The 22543-nt window shown below is 33.7% G+C and overlaps 1 protein-coding gene across 1 annotated transcript in view; it reads right to left on the bottom strand.

The window, feature by feature from the left end:
- Positions 1-22543, bottom strand: part of HTR2C (5-hydroxytryptamine receptor 2C) — a 269781-nt gene that overhangs the window by 133895 nt on the left and 113343 nt on the right. Inside the window, exons 3-4 of the mRNA XM_002924491.4 lie at positions 10976-11090; positions 5216-5529 (exon numbers count right to left, since the gene is read on the bottom strand). Of these exons, the coding sequence (XP_002924537.1) occupies positions 5216-5529; positions 10976-11010 (349 nt within the window). The 5' untranslated portion in view covers positions 11011-11090. The remainder of the gene's footprint in view (positions 1-5215; positions 5530-10975; positions 11091-22543) is intronic.

Genomic DNA, 22543 nt, shown 5'->3' with positions numbered 1-22543 from the left:
CTAATGAATCATCGAACTTCACATCAGAAACCACGATGTACTGTATGGTGACTAACATAATATAATAAAAAAAATTTAAAAAATAAATAAAAAAATAAAAAGACAAAAAAAATTATTATTACACAAAGATATCAATCTTCTACTTTACCACATCTGAATCTTGAGTCATAGTTAAAAATCCTTTCCATATACCTTAGTTATAGATAAATTCACCTTTCTTTTCTTCCAGTGCTTGTGCGGTTTCATTTTTTAGAATTAATTTCTGATCCATTTAGAGTTTGTTTTCATACTTGGCATGTGGCAAAATCAAATTTTATCTTTTTCCAAATGGCTATATTGTTAGCCAACAGCATTTCCCAGTGATTTGGAATGATGCTTTTATCATGTATTACATATCCATTTGTACTAGGGTCTAGTTCAGATTTTCTACTATACTCTGCTTGTTTGTCTATGTATGGTTCAATGATACACTTTAAATGATAAAAGCTTTATAATATGTTAAAAATCTCCTAGTGCTAGTCCTCTTGCATAGCTTTTCTCCTTGAGTTTTTTCAAGCTATCCTTGCATGTTTAGTTTTGTAAATGAACTTTAATATCAACTTATCTAACTTCATAAAAAAGCTTCTTGTAGGATAAGCATCCAAAAGACTCAAACATAAGACCTGAAACTATAAAAATCTCAGAAGAAAGCATAGGGGAAAATCTTCGTGACATCGGTCTTGGCAACATTTTATGGATATTACACCAAAAGCATTGCAACAATAAAATAAATAATAAAAAAAGCTTCTACACTGCAAAAGAAACCTTCACAGAATGAAAAGGCAACCTATGAAGGGGGATGGAGAAAAAATTTGCAACTCATATATCTGATAAAGGGTTAATCTCCAAAATATATAAGGAACTCTTACAACTCAAGTAAAAAAACTGTAATAATCCAATTGAAAAATGGGCAAAGCACTTGAATAGACGTTTCACCAAACATGATATACAAAAGGATAATATGCATGTGAAAAGATGCTCAACGTCACCCATCATCAGAGAAATGCAGATCAAAAACCAAAATGAGGTATCACCTCACCCTGTCAGAGTAGTTAATCAAAAAGATAAGAAATAGCAAGTGTTGGTACAGATATGGAGAAAAGGGGACTATTGCACACTCTTGGTGGAATATAAGATGGTGCAGCTGCTGTGGAAAACACTATGAAGGATCCTCAAAAGTTAAAAATAGAACTGCCATATAATATAGCAATCCCACTTCTGGATATTATCCAAAAGAATTGAAATCAGGATCTTGAAGAAATATTAGCACTCCTATGTTCATTGCAGCACTGTTTACAGTAGCTAAGCTATGGGACAACCTGAATGTCCATAAACAGATGAAAAAAGAAAATGTAATATATATATTTAATACATAATATATATTATATTTTTTTCTACATAAAATGGAATACTATTTAGCCTTAAAAAAGAAAAATCTGCCATATGTGACAACATGGATGAACATGGATGACATTATGCTAAGTGAAAAAAAACCACCCACAGAAACACAAATACTGCATGATTCCACTTATATATGAGGTATCTAAAGTAGTCAAATTCATAGAATCAAAGAGTAGAATGGTGGTTTCCAGGAGATTGAGGGAAGGGAAAATGGAGACTTATCAACAGGTACAAAGTTTCAGTTAAATAAAATGAATAAGCTCTAGATATCTGCTCTCCATCATTATACCTGTAGTCAATAATAATGTATTGTACACTTAAAAATTTGTTAAGAGGGTAGCTCTTATGTTAAATGTTTTTGTGACAATATACTTCTAAAAAAAATTTTAAAATCTTGTCATTTTTATTGGAATTGAACTGTTAGATTAACTTAGGAAGAACATATACACTTCCACATCTTGGCTATTGTAAATAATGCTGCAGTAAACATAGGAGTATATGTATCTTTTTGAATTAGTGTTTTTGTTTTCTTTCAATAAATGCCCAGTAGTGGAATTATTGGCTCGTATGATATTTCTATTTTTAATTGTTTTAGAAACCTCCATACTGGTTTACACAGTGGTTGTACCAATTTATATTCCCACCAACAGTACATGAAGGTTCCTTTTTTTCCCACATCCTCACCAACACTTGTTACTTCTTGTTTTTGTTTGTTTGTTTGTTTGTTTTTGATTCTGGCCATTCTGACACGTGCCCTTCAAGGGTTGTTTTAAAAATTTGTTAGAACTTCAAGATGAGATGGCCTTTAAACTTTTGTTGTTAATTTTTCTAATATTATTGCCTTCTTATCAGAAAGCACTTTGGGTAATATTTTTACTTTTCTAATATTTTCTTCGTGGCCTAGTATTTTATTAATTTTTGTGCATGTTCCACATGCACTTACAAAGAAGCTATATTCTCTTTGATTAGAGTATGAAGTTCAACACACCTCCCTAAGATCTATATCCTTTTGTTTTTTTGCCCAATCTTTCTTATACTGAGTATGATGTGTAAAAATCTCTCATTAGTAGAATGTATTTATAAACGTGTCCTTCCATGTTCTTTCATTTTTGCTTTATAAAGGGCATTGCTGTGTTATCGGTGGCATAGATATCCTCAACCACTATATCTTTGTTGTTAATTGTGGCTTTTATCATAAATAAACATCCTTCCTTTTTACTCTTGCTGCTGTTTTCATTTGAAATTTACTTTGTTAGACATTAAATCACAATTTCTGTTTTCTTATTGTTTCCATTTATTTGGTGCACTTTTGCTCATCCCTTTATTTTTAGCCATTATGAATCACTGGGTTTTAAGGGTTTCTTTTGTGTGCAGGATATAGTTGGCCTTTTCTTTTTAAGTCAAATTAAAATTCTTTCCTTTTAAGTCGTGTTTTAGGTTCATTCAAGTTTACTGCTCTTACTGGTATGTTTGTTTTCCTCTGTCATATTACATCATGGTATAATGTTGAGGGCATAATGTTATATTTTCTTGTGTTTCTTCCTCTAGGGATTTTTTTGCTCTTTCATTAATTATATTTCTTTTGGGATTTTGGAAGGTTTGTTTTTTGTTTTAGTGGTTAATTTTAATATCACATTTATATCATGCTTTATTTATATCATGTTTAATGCCCTTAAATCATTGTTTTCTTATTAAATGTATTACTTTCTGGTTTGCCAATTTTTTATGGTACCATTTAACTCCCCCCTTTTGTTGATAGAAAAATCAATAAAATTATTTTACTTTCCTCTTCCTCTTTCCCTTTCTATTCGATTCCTAATTTTAGTTGCATTTTTGCTAATTTTTTAGAGCTTATAACACATAATCGATGTTATATAACATATAACAGTATTCTTCTATCTTTATCCCACTTTTATTTTTGTCTTCGATCTAAAATTACCCATATTAAATGTCATCATCAGTTTTTTGGATGAAATTTTCCCAATCATTCCTTTGTTAGTTGAATCTCATCCACTATTTAATTTCTTAAGAGGGTTTATGGGTTCAGAATTCTCTGACTTCAAAATAAATTTCAACTTCATGGCTAGCATGTCTGGATGTAAAAATCTTCATTTGAAACTTTGTGTTTTTCTACTTTTTAATTTAAGGTATACTTAACATACTGTAAAATTCACCCTTTTAAAACTGCACACTAGAATTTATAGCTTTTCAAGTTTTAAGAATTTATATATATATATTTACATTATATATATAGTTTACATATATATATATAAAACCACCACCATATCAACATATACCAAAATAAATACTCCTTTTCAGTCATCCTCTCACCTTAAACCCCTTGAAACCAGTGATCCGTTTTCTTTCTTTGTAGATTTGCCTTTGAAAGAATGTCCTACAATTGGTTAACTTTTTGAAAAATATTGCTCCATTACTTTGCTTTATTTTTGTTAATTGTGAAGTCAGTCTAATTCTCTTAGTCTTGTAAATTTTTCCTTATTTTTATCTGAAATCCCTGAGGATTTTTCTTTATGTTTAAAATTAAAAATAGAATTATCATATGATTCAGTAATTCCACTACTGGGTATTTACCCAGAGAAAACGAAAACACTAAATTGAAAACATATATACATCCTTATGTTTATTGCAGCATTATTTACACTAGCCGAGATATGGAAGAAACCCAAGTACCCATTGATAGATGAATAAAAAAAGAAAGTATATATATATATTCCACACTATGGAATATTAGCCATGGAAAAGAATGAAATCTTGAAATTTGCAACAATATCAGTGGACCTAGAGAATATAACTTTAATTGAAGTCAGAGAAAGTCAAATACCGTACTATGTCACTCATATGTGGAATGTAAAAAAACAAAACAAATAAATGAAGAAAAAAAGAGACAAAAAAACCCCCCAAACAGACTCAAATACAGAGAATAATCTGGTATTTGCCAGAGGGGAGGTGGTTTGAGGGATGGCTAAAATAGATGAAGGGGAGTAAGAGTACTATTATCTTGATGAGCACTGAGAATTATATAGAATTGTTGGAATCATTATTTTGTACATCTGAAACTAATATAACACTATGTTAATTACACTTGATTAAAAAAATAAAATCTGAAATGATGGAGTAAAGGGATGGCAGAATATGAAAAGAAAAATGAAAAACCTCTCTAAAATCAATATTATGAAAACTTTGAATGCCTGAATTTTATTGTGATAATGTGACCTTGCACTTATATAATTATTAGTTAATTTGTTATCCCCATCACCTTGTAAAAACATAAATTGTAAGCTCCATAAAGAAGAATAGCTGTTACTGAGTGCTTACTATTTGCCAAGCACTTAGTTTGCCAATGTTTAAAAAGATTATTGAAAATGTATTTATTAAAGATGATGAGTCTCTTTTTCCTTCTTTCCTTCTAGGTATGTGTACCACCCAGAATAGAGGGGTGAGAACATGTTTCTGTCACTGTCCCATTGTATACATTAAGGCAACTGTCATTGTTTATGATTGATACTGAGCAATAGATTATTTGTGTATGATTTTAATATACTATAAAATGTCTGTTTTGTTTTTTGAAGATTCTGCTACTGATTTATTTAATAAATATGATATACACATCCAATTCTTCTGTCACACAATTTGCATTTTCTTCATTTTCCAAATGATATTAGTAAAATGATTAACTGTATGAGTGTTTAAGATGATACCTGACACAAATTTAGGATATAATCTGAGATTTAAAAACTAATAAAATTGTACTTACCATAAAGGATTGCAAGCAGAGACAGTGGCATGACAAGTAGTCCCACTAGCATATCAGCAATGGCTAGGGACATTAAGAAGTAATTGGTGGCATTGTGCAGTTTCTTTTCCAAGCTTACTGCCATGATAACGAGAATGTTGCCACCTATTGTCAAGATTATTATGATGACGATTGAAAGTGCTGGCCAGTTTTGTACCCCGTCTGGGAATTTGAAGCGTCCACCATCGGAGGTATTGAAAATGTCAGTTACTAGAGCTGCAACAGGGCTCACAGAAATATCGCATTGCCAAACCAGTAGGCCAATTAGGTGCACACTGAAAATTAAGAAAAAAAATAATCAGATACATATTTCTTATACCCAGTACATTTCTTATATAAAACAATTGCTTTTCCTTCAGCAACCCTTATCACCATCATCATCCTCATCATCATTTCTACTCCCTTAATTAAAATCTTGGTATTTCTTCTTTCTATCCAAGGAATATTATAAGTCAGGCCCTTAGTTTATGGAAATATATGTATATAATTAAAAATTATATTATAAAATTATATATATATAATCTCATTTGATCACACATAACAACCTCATAAAGTCAGTATTGTTTTATATGCATTATGCAAATGAGGAGTCTGAGGTTCAGAGAAGTTAAGTAAATTTCTCAAGGCAGCACAGCCAGTAAGTGGCAGGGGCAGGGTCCATATTCAGGTCCCACCGATTTCAAAGCCCTGTATTTTATTTTTTTTTATTTTTATTTTTTTAAAGATTTTATTTATTTATTCAACAGAGATAGAGACAGCCAGCGAGAGAGGGAACACAAGCAGGGGGAGTGGGAGAGGAAGAAGCCGGCTCATAGCAGAGGAGCCTGATGGGCTCGATCCCATAACGCCGGGATCACGCCCTGAGCCGAAGGCAGATGCTTAACCGCTGTGCCACCCAGGCGCCCCACAAAGCCTGTATTTTAAACTGTTACTCTATACAAGCAATATGAAACCGCATATTGTTTGTTTTGCTGTAATGGTCTATTTTTATATTTTTTCAATATTAATTTCTTCTAGATATCTTCTGAGACAACTGAGAATAGAATGAAAGATTTTCTTTTAAATATCCAGTACCTGGACAAGAAAATTGGACCGTTAATCTGAAGCTATGAAGGAATAAGTTGTCATCAGACAAACTTCAGGCAAGATGTTAGAAGAGGTACAGAGGGTTGTGGCCATAGTTCATATTCATTTCTTTCTAGAACTCTTTTTACCTTCTCACAGCTGCAGAGTGACTTTAGGCTGATCCATACATATTAATATCTGTGCTATAAATTTTCCTTCTATCTGACACTCTGCTCATTTCTGTCCTATGTTTTCTGGGCCCTGTTCTAGGCTAGAAAATGATTGATTTGTGGTGATGATTAGTTCCTATGGGTTTGCTGCTTTTCCTGTGCTGGATACAGAATCTCTTAAGTCATTTAAACTGTGCATTTCTCAGGATGGTACTTTTGTTGACTCTACTAATAAGAATGTCAGGCCAGGTGGCAAGCAATGTAGGAGAAGTGGACGTGGCTATGTTTTGTACATCCCAAATCATCTTTCCCAATGGTGGTAGGAGATTTATTCAGGTTACATATATTAAGTGTCCTCTCAAAGTGTGTGTTCCTCAAGTATCTACTAAAACTAACATTTATTTTCATTAATAAAATAGATAAGGACAAGCATATTCAATATTTCCTGCTTAAAAGCAGAGTTTATTATTTGAAAACGACTGTTTTTTTGTGTATTCTATGATCAGTAATAGTTATTCTATAAATATTAAGCAGCAACTACACTATATGTAGTGGTTGTGAAACCTTATTATTTATAGAGGAGGAAATTTTCTCTACTTGTATAAATACGTGTTGAATAATTTTTTTTTTTGCAAGACTGTTGAAGTAAGGGTCTTTCTGGAATTGGGGAGCTTGAACACATGACTAACATTCAGAGTCTGAGTTCTTCATGTAAATGCTTTTATTTCATTATCTTATTCAATTTTCTTTCAAATAACAATGTTTTCTCTATACAGGGAAAATACATATGTGATTTGATTAGCTCATCATTTATTACCAATCATCAGAGATGATGATTATGATCATTGTAATGATATCATATCTATAATATTATGCACATGTACATGTACACACACCACACTTTCTAAACTTAAGCTGGAACGCTTGGCTTGAAAAACTATTAGCATTTTAAAATTCAAGTAAAATACTGCAATAATTTCCTGTAGTATTTAAAAATTATTTCTCTTAAAATCTTGGTATATTAAGTATATTATTATATATAAAAGTATAAAAGTATACTTAATATAAAAGTATATTACTTCCATGCTTTTTAAGATAATGAAGAAATCATGAAAATATCCTTCTACAAAGGATGGAAAACTAATATTTTTGACATTTTGCTTAAAATAACTTCCTTATTAGTCAAAGCTACCTGACATTCTAAGCAACACGCAGAGGGTGATATACATGGTAATTTTATCAAATAATCAGTAAATTCTTGTATCAAATAATCAGTAAATTCTATTTCCTGAAACATAAAAAATAAGCTAAAATAATATATGTTTAAAAAAATCTGTATCATAGGGGCGCCTGGGTGGCACAGCGGTTAAGCGTCTGCCTTCGACTCAGGGCGTGATCCCGGCGTTATGGGATCGAGCCCCACATCAGGCTCCTCTGCTATGAGCCTGCTTCTTCCTCTCCCACTCCCCCTGCTTGTGTTCCCTCTCTCCCTGGCTGTCTCTATCTCTGTCGAATAAATAAATAAAATCTTTAAAAAAAAAATCTGTATCATAAGTAATCTGATTGATGTGAGTAGAAATTATTAAAATAAAGGACCAGGTAAATAGAAGCAAGTTATTTGCTCTCAACTTTGATTATTCTGTCACTATTAGTTGCATTAGGCCTGTGGTCAATTTCCTAACTTCATGACCTCGATGATTTTTTGACCAGTCACTTAACCTCTTAGAGCACCAATTTCTTCTTCTGTACAACAAGGATGATCTCTATCATGTGATTGTTGGGAAAACTAAATGATATATATAAAGTCCTGAAAATTGTACCTTTATCATAATAGTCCCTAAGTAAATATTGGGGCTTACCTTCTTCTTGCTTTCAAAGTTAACCGAAGTAGTCTATGGTAACTATACCCCAACTCATGTATTTCACAATTGGTGATGAATTTAAATCCTGATTTTATTTTATAAGATGACTATTTATGCAAAACAAGACTCAGACAGTAATTTTAAATCTGGGTCTTTTCTGGCTTATCTGAAGAAAACCGTGTCCTTCTGGCATTTCAAAAAACTTCTACTTTATTATTTATTATTTATTTTTTACTTCAAGAGCAACTTTTATTAAAATATCATCAGTAACAGTTCAGTATATAAAGTTAATGACTTCTTTAGTATAGCCTTTTGTCATTTATAGACATCAGTCCATTATTTTTTTATTTTCATTCTTTTTTTTAAATAAAATTTTTTTATTATGCTATGTTAGTCACCAAACAGTATATCCTTAGTTTTTGATGTAGTGTTCCATGTAAAAAACTTCTAGTTTAAATTAGCTGATGTTTATCTCAGGTAGTCCCGCAAGAGTTTATGCGCATAGTAAGATGTTGCATCTTCAATTGTCAGTTATAGAACCACAAATATATTTATCTTGAAGCCTAGAGAATAAGGTCCTAACAGAATATGCACCCAACTTCAATTTTCTAAACAAGATGTGAAAACATCAAAGTCCTTTCATATTTCTCTAAAAATGACAGAGGGGAGCCTGGGTGGCTTAGTTGGTTAAGTGTCTGCCTTTGGCTCGGGTCATGATCTCAGGGTCCTGGGATCAAGCTCTATGTTGGGCTCCCTCTCCTCTGCCCCTCCCCACCACTTGTGCTCTCTCTAATAAATAAACAAATTTTAAAAATCTTTAAAAATGATAGAGGAATGCAGGATAAAATCGTATGTAAAAAACACATGAAATACTATTGGACAATTATTAGTTTTAAAATATGAGTGTCTCATTGTGGGTAGAGAAACTCTTCAAGTGGTTATCTTGCCTACTTCTGTTGGCCAGATATATTTTTAATTTTCATGAAAGAGTCCATGAGACAAATATTAAATTACTGAGGAAGCTTAGAGAATCTAAATATATCTATTGTGAATTACAAAATAATGTTATTGGGAAGATCCTGAAAGAGTATTTACTTCAGTTTCCTTGTTTCAACTCAATTAAATTTAATAAATTCTTATTGGGTGCTACTATGTACAAAGTATTATGATTTTTATTAAAGTTCAATCCTATTTTCCATAGTTTTGTAATCAAGAATTGGCTATATTATAATTAAACCTAACTTCTAATATTTACATGCTCAGTGAAATATATACAGTCCTTTTATAAAAGAATAATAATTTAGGTCTTGATCCTAAAGCTTAAGTTAATTGTTATTAAGCCCACAGAAGTCTCATAAAATATGTACACAAAAACTATAATTTCTCTCCGAACATTGCAACCAATTTATTCATTGCTACTAAATGTTTAATGAGTATATAATTTTATATTCTTAGTAGATAAACAAGATGATATTTTGATTCAAAAGTCTATATGTTTTAAATGTACGGCGTTTTTGCATGGCATATGACAATGGGCGTTTTTAGAAGAGGTGGATTACCATCCATCCGATGCAGGGCTGTGTCCCATGACTCTGAGATCATGATCTGAGCCAAAATCAAGAGTCTGTCACTTAACTGACTGCACAACCCAGGCACCCCTTCCCTTCTTTATCACTGTCCTTCATCCTTTCCTTTTCCTGTCTGTTGTTGTTCTCTTGGAATCACACATCACTGAGATTACCATCACCACAATGTACAATGACATCCAAGATGGGCCATAGTGGAGCATCTTGCATAGTGGGGAAGATGCAGTGTTGATGTACTTTATATCTATGTTATTCTGTAAACCTTTTCCTGGGTGCGCACTTTTACAGGAATCATAGAGGGCACTGTAGGAGCAAGGGGATTCAAGACTTCTCAATTGTAACTGATCAGAATTTACAGCGCCCTGCATCTTTTTTCCATGCCCCATTCCTTGAAGAGTGGATTTGGAAGAAAAGAGCCCAACATTTTATTAAGTTAAAAAAAAGATACACCTGGATTAGATTACATTTAGAATTGTTCAGTACTTCAATCCAATTCTTATCTCCTTTATATGACATTCTAATGACCTGAACTTCTGGGTCATGGTATCAAGACTTCTGAAGATGGCATTGTTTTCCTCTGTCTAACTACATCATCCAACCTTTACTCCCTGACTTCTGACCCATTCTTTTGCAACCTCAACTATTCTTTATAAAACCAGAAAATTATAAAGACATTTTATTCTCTAAGCTGTTTAGTTCATGCAGGAAGGAAAAAGAAAGAACCTCTCTCATTTCTACATTTTAACCATAGAGAAAGCAGCCGCGAACATCAGAATTATTTTTGAATTTAAGATATTATTGCCATATTATTTATTTGAATACATGAGCAGTTCTGTTTAATTGAAGTCTAAGTCATTGTTTTTTTTTTCATTTATTTTTGAACAAGGAACATCCATGATATTAGTCTGTGGGCTGCAAGTCATTTGTGCAAATTGAGGCAAACATAGTTGAATGATCATAGAAAAACCTCTAACATTTTTGAGGAAGCTACCATAAAAAAGTTATCTTTTAAAAAATAATAAGTAATAACATCCTTACAGGAACGAATGCACCGCTTTCCTCAGGTTCACCATGATTGCTTCGGTGTTAAGCAACCAAAGTGTAAAATTGAGAAGAGGAAATTTAACAGATTGGATTCATAATTCCATCCTTTCTGGGGAGAGAGAAAAAAAAGAAAAAGAAAATTAGTTAAAAGTCCAAATAACTTGCATAACAGCCAATTAAATAAACTTAAATATATTTATTGATAAATAATCAGTACAAAATTTAGCAAACAGGCAAGGATGTTATATCATGTAAGTGATAAAAAATGGCAGAGAATATATTTTTCATTTATTTACCAATATACAATCATCATAGGTTTTTTTTTTCTTTTCTTTTTTCTTAGTTTTTCTAAAATTTCTTGTACACACTTTATTCATTTGGGGCTTCTCTTAAAACTTCTCTTCCTAGAGTACACATAGCTTCAAATCAGTGTTTTGGGAAAGAAATTAAGAATATATGCTTCTTAATTAACAAACCATTTGGGGAAATTTTGTGATGTAATAATTAAGTAGCATGTATAAAATACAAAGGCTTCATCTTATAAGAACACGGAAAACTGAAGTAAGTTGTAAGTATTTCTATTAAGTGAACATATTTTGTACAACATTTCTAATGTATTTTCTTCAAAGTGAAGCAACCTGCATTTACTTAGCTTTATTTATACTTTTGCATTAACCAACAATATTCTCCAGAGGGCAGCACCAAATTTATACCAAAATAAATGAGTTGATCAGGTTTACTATATTAAATATAGGAATCACCCTATGTACCAGCTTGTTAGTATCCAAGAGATAATATGTTATAGTCAGGGCACATGTAATAATGCTAAAAATGCAAACAAAAGGTCAGTTGCACAAGATGATGAAAACAAAAACCTTAATTTCTTTTATTGATTAAGAGGTGACAATGCATCTTAAAGGTTAGGAAGGAAACATGAAAACTCTCCAAACAACTTATCAAAGAATTTCAGAGTGAATACCTTCCACTTCTGTAGGCTATTTTTCAAGGAGTTAGTTGTTGCATTGCAAAACCCCACCAAATATTTCCATAGCCGATCGTTTACCACTTAGCACTCACTATATTCAGAATGCTAAAATGTTGGCCAGGAGTAGACTGGTTGCAAATTTGCTGAGAATCTCTGTTGCACTCCTTTGTGGTAATAACATCTTTACAGAGTGGCATGTGTCACTATCAGTCTTTACATTGACATTGAATGAATACTCAAGTGTGAATTCTAGTGATTAACATAGAAACCCTTCTCTCTCTCTCTTTTTTTTTTTTCTGCCTGGAGCTTCCTAACTGGGAACAGAATGAGTAAACCTCTCTGTTCTCTATTCTTGGTGTTCTATATCTTCAGTTTTAGGCTTTCGGTTATACTCTCTTCCCTCACCAAACATCTAACTGAATTCTAGGATCGCAGGCTCTTACAAGAGTCAGGATTGTGATGTTAGGTTTGCACGCAGTGGGCTGTCAATGAGAAAAATGTAGTTGCGGTGGGGGAGGGGGAGAAAGAGAGACTTGAATAGCTTGAGAATGTGGAATAACATTGAAAAATGATCCATTCTGTCTAATGTGAAAATATTTTCAAGGAATGTAATAAAAATTTGTTGATAATCTAGTGTTTTTTAGTTGCTTTTAGAAGTTCAGAAATAAAATTTATTGGAAGAAATTGCACCTCCCTATGTTTCCCATCTCATTAATAGTGTTATTATTCTAGTCATTCAAGCTATGAATTTAATTTATTCTCTCTTCTTGTTCCCCGCCTCTCACTTGTGAGTTCTATCAGTGTTACCTACACAGAAATCTACCTCAAAACCATCCCTTTCACTACAATAATGCATAAAGTATGGCCTCCAGTATCCAGAAAAAAAATATTCTATGGGAGAGATAGAGTGACATTCCAAGATCATTAGTCAGACTATTTTTATCCCATAAAATGCCTTCCAGACAGTGCATAAATCCCTCTTCCTGGGAGGTCTGGAAATAAGTGACAGAAAAAAAATGGTACAGAAAGACAAAAAGGTCTTATTTTGCTTCTTAGCACTCAACAAATATCAAAATCCTTCTTTTTCCCCAATATTAAAATATAAAAATTGCTTTTAATTTTTACTTTTCAAGTGTCTAAAAATTAATATAACTTAAAAGTTTCAAAGTAAAGTATGCTTCATTCCAGTAGATTATAACAAATCAATTGAAATTGTGTTTGCTATAGCTTGATATGGTAATTATCTCATTAAACATTATATTTTCCATTTTCTCAGCCATGGTAGAATCCCATTATTGGTACTCAAAATACTGTATTTCTTTAAAAATTAATCTGTGTTGTCATCTTTTTTACATGTATATTTTCCTGTGAAATATAAACAGGAAAATTAAACAAGAAATATTTATTTTTCTAAGTTCCAATTTTGTTAATTGAGGAGATAAGTAATAATCACAAAAGTATATTATGTATATAGATCTTCAACTTATTAACTAAAATGCCTTGAGGGCAAAATAATATCTTTCTATACTATTCAAATTTGCATTTTTTGAAAGTTGACTAAACCTGATAGAAAATGCCCCTTGATTGGTGGTAAAAGCTTAGACATAGGAAGTGATAGAAAGGAATAAATTATATATAAATTATGTAAAGTAAGTACTGCTACATGTTTCCCCAAAGGGCTAAGTCACTGTGATGGTATTTTGCAATGAGAAATGTCCTGTGAGTACTTCTACAAAACCTCTTAAAACCTTGGATAAGATAAGTTAAAAGGAACAAACAAAAAAAAAATAAGAGAAACAAACAAAAAAACCGTAACAAAACAACACTAATTAAACACTCTGATCTGCAAACCGCTCAGACTTGCCAATCTTTCATAATGGAATTCTCGTTGTTGGACAGAAAAAGAATACCTGGGAATTCAAGTACTCAAATTTGGGAAGAGTTGTGTTTTATAAAATTAAGAAAAAATATCACCGGTGGGATAACTGATAGAGTGATTCATTTTAAATGAGAATTTATATGGTTCTCATAGAAACTATGTTTGGTCATGTAACAATGTCAAAGTATTATAAGAATATATATACACATTTATGTGTGAGTGTGTATATATATTATATATATAAATATATATGATTTTATGTACAGAATAAGATCGATTAACCTGAGATCAATTTACTATATCAAGCATGAAGAGAAAATCACAGGTTAAATCACAGAAATAAGTTCAAGATCCATAAATACATATTCAGACTAATCTCTTATTTTTGCAACACAAATCACAAACTGTTTATGTTCTCTCTAACACTCTGCAAAATCTTCAGACATCAATAACAGTAACTACATTTGCTAAGGCAAAAAGGGGGACAAATAGTTTTTGTATCGTTCTCAATAGTAAGATTTTAGTTAAACAAGACTCATATGCTGAGCATTATATTTAATTGATGCTTATGAAATCTATGCTCCAATGTCAACATATGCCATATATCATATAGCATATATTATCAAAAATAGTGTGAAAACTTGAGCACAGTTGAGTCAAAATAGGGTTCCCAATGTATATTCAGAAATTAATTTTAAACTATCAAAATCAGTATCACTCAGAAATACGTCATTATCAATAACCGTCATGGAAGTTAAAATAACAACAACAAAAAAAGTAAAACCCGTGGGGAAGAAAGGCTGGTATGAATTAAAAAGAGCAAAAACTACTTTTGACTCTTTCCACATGGCCTCAGGCTAGATTTGGAAATTTGTTAATTTCAGAGCTAATTGGTGTGATGCCTATTTAGCTCTAAATATAAGTATGACTGTAATGGGGACCTGTGTAAGATTTCTTTGGCACGCAGCTTCTATTTTAACTTCTTCTTGGTGGTGTTTTAAGGGCTTTGTATGGGCATGAATTTAGTGATGCTATACTTCCTGCATTCATTGGACAATAATTTGATAGTTCACTTGGAAACCCGGTGCTGGGCTTTCCTTAAGGGATACCTAGTTTTCCATGCCCATTTGCCCTCCAAGTGGTGAGAGATCTATGGCCATCTCTACCTCCAAGTGGTGAGAGATCTATGGCCATCTCTACCTCCAAGTGGTGAGAGATCTATGGCCATCTCTACAAAGTATAGTTTGTATTCAATTCATTTGTGAAAGACTACAAAGATGAGAAAGGGAAAATAATTTTGCTTGTTATCTCGGTCTTACACATTTTAAATTTAGCTTATGAAAGAACTTCCACATGGCTCTGTATTGGGAGATGCAAACAACAAATTAAACCCACCACTTTGGACTCTAGTAAAGTCATAGTTGGGGATTAGGTTTAAGAATCAAGTGTTAAACCAGTAGAGAGTAGATTTTGAGTTGCAGGACAGGAAAAATAAAGAAGGGCAGCAAATAGAAATGGAAAGAATAGGCAAAAAGGAAAATGTGAAGGGAGGCTGTTTTGAGAAGGAACAGAGTCACACTGTGCGATTTGTCCAAAAGAACTTTGCCAGTGGACCTTAGCACCATTTCAAAAAAGTCATGTAAAAAGGTTTGAGAATGTAATTGGATGAAGGGGGAGAGAAGGACCAGCCAATGAGAGGAGGTGTTTGGTGAGGAAAGAGAATACGTTCAAAGGGTTTTGTCCAAAGCAGCAGAGGCAAATACGTGCTAAATGTGTGCTAAAGACAAGTTTTGAGAGGAGGAGCCATATAAATGTCCTTTCCATGTAACTCCCACATTCTTTAGCCAAGTGCTGGGTACTTGATTCATGGAAGGGCAGGGAGAGGGAGAGACTTGAGATTTAAGGTGTGAAGTGAAAAGATCCTACAAATGAGAAAGAGCTGTTGTTTTTTTTTCTTTCTAAATTGTATTTGGAGAGGACAGAAGTCTATGACTTTATCAAAAATCCTGGACATTTCCTTGCATCTTCAAAAGCTAACCATTTATGATTCGTTTTTACTATCACCTTTCCTCCCCTTTGACACAGAAGAAAGATTGGTCATGTTTCAATCATGTTTCCTGTCCTCAAACTGTTTCCTGGTCAAACATAATACTGATAAAAATAGTAAGAAAGTGCCAGTATTTCTACCTGATGCTTCAACAAAACTTGGAAGTAATAGGTTATCCCATTAAAAAACATAGTTTACATTAGATTTCTGGAAATCCCATGAACTGATGACAGTGATGAAGCAGATTACTTTCTCTCATGCTGAAGAGATTAAATCTGACACTGAATGTTTAAAAAATTATAGAAGAAGCAGTCAACTGAGATCATTCTTGTCTGGCTTTTTATAATAAAGCACTTAAAAATTTTATAATTCATAATAAATGCAGAGGTTTAATTTTGGACAGTTTCCGTTGTTCAGAAATTATGGACTTGTAATTCAAAACTTATCCCTCTGGTTACTATAGCCACTGGGCTTTCAGCAGATACTAGATCAAAAGTGAATTAGTCACAGATGTTTAGATTTCTCCTCAGAAGACTATGTTAATATGGCACAGATTTACAACATTTTGGGGGGAAATCTTTTAATTCAAAAACTATCCTTAGAGCTAATGAATATTGTAGGAATTTTCCTTTCAACTTCAAAGGCACTGTGGGGATTTTCTAATAAAGTATATAATTGTCATACTAAAAATTCACCTTTGGCAACTCTAATTAAATCATATAATAGCTATTTACGATTTTAATAAAAAGTTACTATGTTATCCAATTATAATCAGTGCAATTAAAGACTGCTCTTCCACCAGTCAACATAGGATATTCAAGCTTGTTAAGCTAATTTAGAAATGTATCTAACTTCATGTTAAATGAATCCAAATCTTCTATCCTCAAGTGTAAGGTCTTAATTTATTCCACAATTATGAATTCATGACACTCCTACGGCTGAAAAATTATGAGTGATCAAATAACCCAGTCCTTTGCCTTCAGACAGGTCTATACTTAAGCCACTTCAAGAAATGTGATAATTGATGTTCTCTGGAACAACCTCCAGAAGAGGCAATTTCATAACCTCCCAACGTTTAGCAATCTGCTTCCCAGAAAATCATAGATTAGGCAAAAAGCTTCAAGCTAAGAGACTGCAATGGAAATGATTAGTTTCTTACTAAGTCGAGTACAGATCTATATTATAGGATAATGTAATACTAGCAACTTGCTCACTGCATCTTTTCTTTGACTTGTCCGAGAATGCAGTGATCCAGACCCTAAACTGGAGACTTCCTCATTATGTGCCATAGGGAAATCTAACGGTTCTGAATATGCAATTATATATGTTGGGTGATTTTAAAATTTCCCCTCCAGGGGCGCCTGGGTGGCACAGCGGTTAAGCGTCTGCCTTCGGCTCAGGGCGTGATCTCGGCGTTATGGGATCGAGCCCCAGATCAGGCTCCTCTGCTGTGAGCCTGCTTCTTCCTCTCCCACTACCCCTGCTTGTGTTCCCTCTCTCGCTGGCTGTCTCTATCTCTGTCAAATAAATAAATAAAATCTTTAAAAAAAAAATTTCCCCTCCAAACCGAGACACTTTTGAAAGTGAAGGGCAAGGGGGCATTCACTGGACAAGACTCTGGGTCTCTCCTGGACCTGTCATTAGAACTGGTAATAAGGTGATTTATTCTATTTGAATGCAGGTCTAGTGTCATTTCCTTCCCTCCCCCACCTTGAGATAATGTCAGTGGTTGTTTAAAGAAATTCAACTGTTCCTCTTGTACTTGGAATTAACATGAAACATGAAATATTTTCCCCTTATTTGTATTTACTAAATGCTTCTGCTTGTGTTTTACATATTTTATGAGTGATTACTGTTAAATTTAGTGAGACTTAACAAGGTAGTTAACTCCTGAAATCTACAGTATACGAGGTCCTAAGTTTTTCCCAGCTACACCTATTCCATTTACCTAAAATAATACTTTAACAACAGAACCGCTTCTAAGTTTAAAGAGTTAAAATAGCTACCAAAATTTTTCCGTGATAATAGTAACAGACATTGAGAGGATCTGTCTTGGTGGGCAGAATGCCCAGTATTTGAAGTTGCTTTCTCCATAGATGGTAGCAGAACTATCCCCTAATACTCTCAGCATAAGTAGCCACATAACAGAGTAAACTGAAGGTTTTGAAACAGCAGAGCTCACAGAGCAAACCATATGGTAAATCTCTGTTTTGAAGACCTGATTGACAGGACTGAAAACTCTGTATAACAGCGTCTTCGTGTGGTAGCAAACAAGCTAGACAAGGTCCCTGCTCTCATGGAGCTTACATTCTAGCAGGAGATACAGACAGTAAGCATTTAAATAAGTAAGATAATTCCAGATAGTAAGCACTGTTATGGATAAAATGAAATAACACAACGGGATAAGGAGAGACTGGGGGAAATACTTTAGATGGGCCGATGTACATAGCCATAGCTTGAGGTTAGATATTTAAATATATATATATTAAATATATGTAAATATATATATGTCACAGTAATAATATTAGCCAGCATTTGCTGGTTATTCTCAATCACAATAAAAAAATATAGTTCTTTTATAGTGGTATGTTAAGCACATAATGAATGTCTCTGATGGGAACAAACAACTCAGAATTTTCTGTTGGTTTGATTTTAATTTTGCAAACCAGGGTGGGGCAGGGAGCGGGGAGCATCTCTTCATCTTCTGCTGAGCTACGTAAAATTCAAGTTCCTGCAAAGTAAAATGTGTTCCCACTTACATTTACATTAGTGTCTCCTCCCCTATAAGCCACTCCCACTTTCTATTTCATTAGGTTAAGAGATCACAGACTTTTGCCCATAGAGCAGGCCCTTCTTCTGGCTGTAGAGGTTCCAGCAGAGTCGTGAAAAGCGAAAAGTTCAATCAGTTGCCCAGATGTATTTATTGCCAAATAACGGGGTACTTGGATACATCTGGACAGCCGAATGAACTCTTAACTCCTCATCTTTCCAACAGCTCTTCATTTCACAGCTCCAGGATCACCTAGATAAAGGGAGAAAAACAAACAAAAATCCACTTTGGAGTGGAAAGATCAGTCTATTCATGGTTCTCCTGTCCCATTAAAAAAAAAAAGTGAGTCCCACTTGTGCTTTATAACTTATTACACAGTGCCTATAAATCACCAAAATACAGCAAGACTTATAAATCACAGGTTAATAACCTGAAATTAAAATTGATCACAAGGGGCGCCTGGGTGGCACAGCGGTTAAGCGTCTGACTTCACACTCAGGGCGTGATCCCAGCGTTGTGGGATCGAGCCCCACATCAGGCTCCTCTGCTGTGAGGCTGCTTCTTCCTCTCCCACTCCCCCTGCTTGTGTTCCCTCTCTCGCTGGCTGTCTGTCTCTATCTCTGTCAAATAAATAAATAAAATCTTTAAAAAAAATTGATCACAAATACAGAAAATTGAGTCAAAATAAAAATTAATTGTATTAGTAACAATTTATAAAATATAGAATTCTTTCTAGTATCATTTAGTACCTTGAATGTTAAGTATATATAGTATAACACAGAAGAGTAGGGTAGGAGGCTGGAGACATAGGCTCTAGCCCTGACTTGATTGTTTGATGTAGGACTTAGGATAAGCCACTGGACCAGTTTGAGCCTCATTTTTTCATCCATAGCATGAAGGTGTTGTAATAGATAATCTCTATCTCTCCTGGCTCTGAAATGCTGAGATTCAAGTTGTTTTTCATGAAAGCTTGACACTGTTTTATGCTATTTTACAAATAGGATGCTTCAACCCTCCCCTTTTGCCCCTCTCCCTGCTTATGCTTGCTCTCACTCACTCAAATATATAAAATCTTTTTTTAAAAGATGCTTCTAAAGAGCTTAGTTTCATTACAATTAAATTCTACTTCTTGTTATTGCCAATTAAATGTAAGACATGACATTCACCCACAGCATCTGATTTGAACGGAGTGTGAAAGCGATTTTTAACTTGAGTATGCTCATAATGCAGTTGGCGTGTCCTACAAATTTATGTGCATGCATTCTGCCCCATTTCTTCTTTGTACTTCCTTAAGTGAATCCGAAATGTGTGTCTCATCTTCAAGAGTTGAGACTACACAGACTCACAAATAAATTTAGCACAAAAGTTTTTAATTGTAACTTTCTGATTTTAAAAAATCTTATGCCTAGAACATAGAAAAGTGAAGTTCAAGAAGTAATGGCCAGATTCTTTAGAGGTTTAATGCTCAGCTAATACCTGTTTACTGTTTTGTGTACTCTTCTTCCTTTTTGTTTATTTATGGAGAAAAATAGTACTTCAGTTTGACAACTTTGAAAATACTGTTTTTTGCACCAGTTCTGTGAACTTTATACCAGATGGTGTCAATATTTAGAGAAACAGATCTGCCTATTTTATAACTCCTCTCAGTGATATTAAAGTTAAAATATCAGACCACAAATGACATGTAATGTTTTCACTTTTTTTTCTAACTAGATGCGTGAAGAATTCTGCTAATTACCCTCCCAGAGTACCTCCTGTGCAGCTCAACTTACAAAATAAAATCTGTCAGGAAGTTCAAACCAGCATAAATCTTCAAATCCTTTGGTTCATGATTTCAAAGTGTGTGTGTATTGGGAAGTGGGGAATGAAAAGAAAAGTGCTATAAAATAAACATCTTATTATTATCATCCTCCAAAGCACCATCATTTCATAAACTCAAATCATTTCATGATGAGGCAAAGCCCTTTTGAGTAGACGAATATTTTCATTTATATATTCCAAGCAGGAGAATTAACTTCCCTAATATTAAAAATCTACAGAATATAGATCACTGCAAATTTGGAAAAAAGTCATTGGTGAAATAGCAGATGCTTCCTTACAGCAAAAACTGTTTTTCACATTTCACTGAAAGATTATACATAGGCAGTCACGATAGTTCCACCCACTTGTGTGCAATAGAGAAATAATTTTCTATCACATAGACTCATACCATAATATAGACCAACAGTAGGCAATTTTGTTAAAATATCAACATGTTATTCTACAGTTTTATCCAAAGTTAAAGTAAACTTAAGAAAACCAATAGGGGCACCTAGGTGGCTCAGTTGGTTGAGCACCCGACTCTTGATTTCAGCTCAGGTCAGGATCTCGGGGTTGTGGGATTGAGCACCATGTCGGGCTCTGCACTGGGCGTGGAGCCTTCTTGGGATTCTCTCTTTCCCTCTCGCTCTTCCCCTCCCCCACTCATGCTTGCACTCTCTCTCTCCCTCTCTAAAAAAGGAAGAAAGAAAGAAAGAAAGAAAGAAAGAAAGAAAGAAAGAAAGAAAGAAAGAAAAAAAGGTATTTCTGAGACAATAGAGAAAATGTGAATATGGACTGGGATATTAGATAGTATCAAGGGATTATTCTTAAAATTGTTAAGTGTGGTAATTGCATCATAGTTATGTAAGAAATACTAACAATTTTAGAAATGCGTACTGAAGTAACGCAAAATACTTTAAAATATTTCGACAAAGAGATGGGGAGAGAAAAATAATGGGATGGATCAATCAAGTGTTGCAAAATCTTAACAATGATTAAATCTGGGTAATGGGCATATAAAGGATCATTGTACTGTTGTCTCTATGACTACATACGTTTGAAAATTTTTCAAAGGAAAGTATAACTACAAATGAGATATGTTCTCAGGTTACACGGCATAAAAAATATTTACTTTTCTCAAAGATGGCTGTCTTCATTATTTTATGACCAAATCCAGTGTTTATTTTTAGCATCTTCATGTGCTCCCAATCCAGTTGTTAAAAACAAAATCAAAATGCAAAACATTATTTTGACCATCTGCTAAAATGATGAGGGTGATGTATTTTCCCTAGAAGAAACTAATCTTTCTAGATACTATAAAATTATATCGGTGTCTTTGTTCTTTCATGACTTTCTTCCCAGTGGGTGTTACGATAATGCATTCTGAGAAAAGTAGTTCTTAGGTAAACCCCATTTCCAACACCAGTCCATTAAAGTCTTTCCATCAGTACCACCCTCCACACTTAACAACAGCTTATAACAACTTGAGCTCTCTTATCTAAGCTTTCAAGGGGGTGAAATAATGGTGATTCACTAAATATAAGGCATAGCTCTAATTTGGCAAAGGTCTTCAAAATCTTGCAGGGCAGTGGGCGGCCTGGCAGGCTCAGTTGGTGGTGCATGCGACTCTTGATCCTAGGGTTGTGAGTTTGAGTCCCACGGTAGAGGTAGAGATGACTTAAAAATAAAATCTTTAAAGAAAAAATCTTACAGGGCAACAACATGATCATTGAGAGGAAGGTGACTGTAAATAAGGTTTTCTGACAGCTACACATGCAGTATGCATATTATAGTATTTAAATTGGCATGAATTTTTCTAGTAGCTGTAAATTCAAAATTGGTTCCATCATGCATGACCGGGCATACTTTTCAATATCAGTGACTAAATATATTAGAAATTTACAGTAATTAAAATATATTCATTTCTTTTTTTTTTTAATTTTTTTANGGGGCTCGATCCCATAACGCTGGGATCACGCCCTGAGCCGAAGGCAGACGCTTAACCACTGTGCCACCCAGGCGCCCCAAAATGTATTCATTTCTTATTGGAAACTTCTGTTCACTTATCAACTTTCTAAAGG

Source organism: Ailuropoda melanoleuca, chromosome X, assembly GCF_002007445.2.
Source record: "Ailuropoda melanoleuca isolate Jingjing chromosome X, ASM200744v2, whole genome shotgun sequence".
Taxonomy (NCBI): Eukaryota; Metazoa; Chordata; class Mammalia; order Carnivora; family Ursidae; genus Ailuropoda; species Ailuropoda melanoleuca.
The sequence above is the reverse complement of the archived record's forward strand: the minus strand, read 5'-3'. Positions and strand labels throughout refer to the sequence as shown.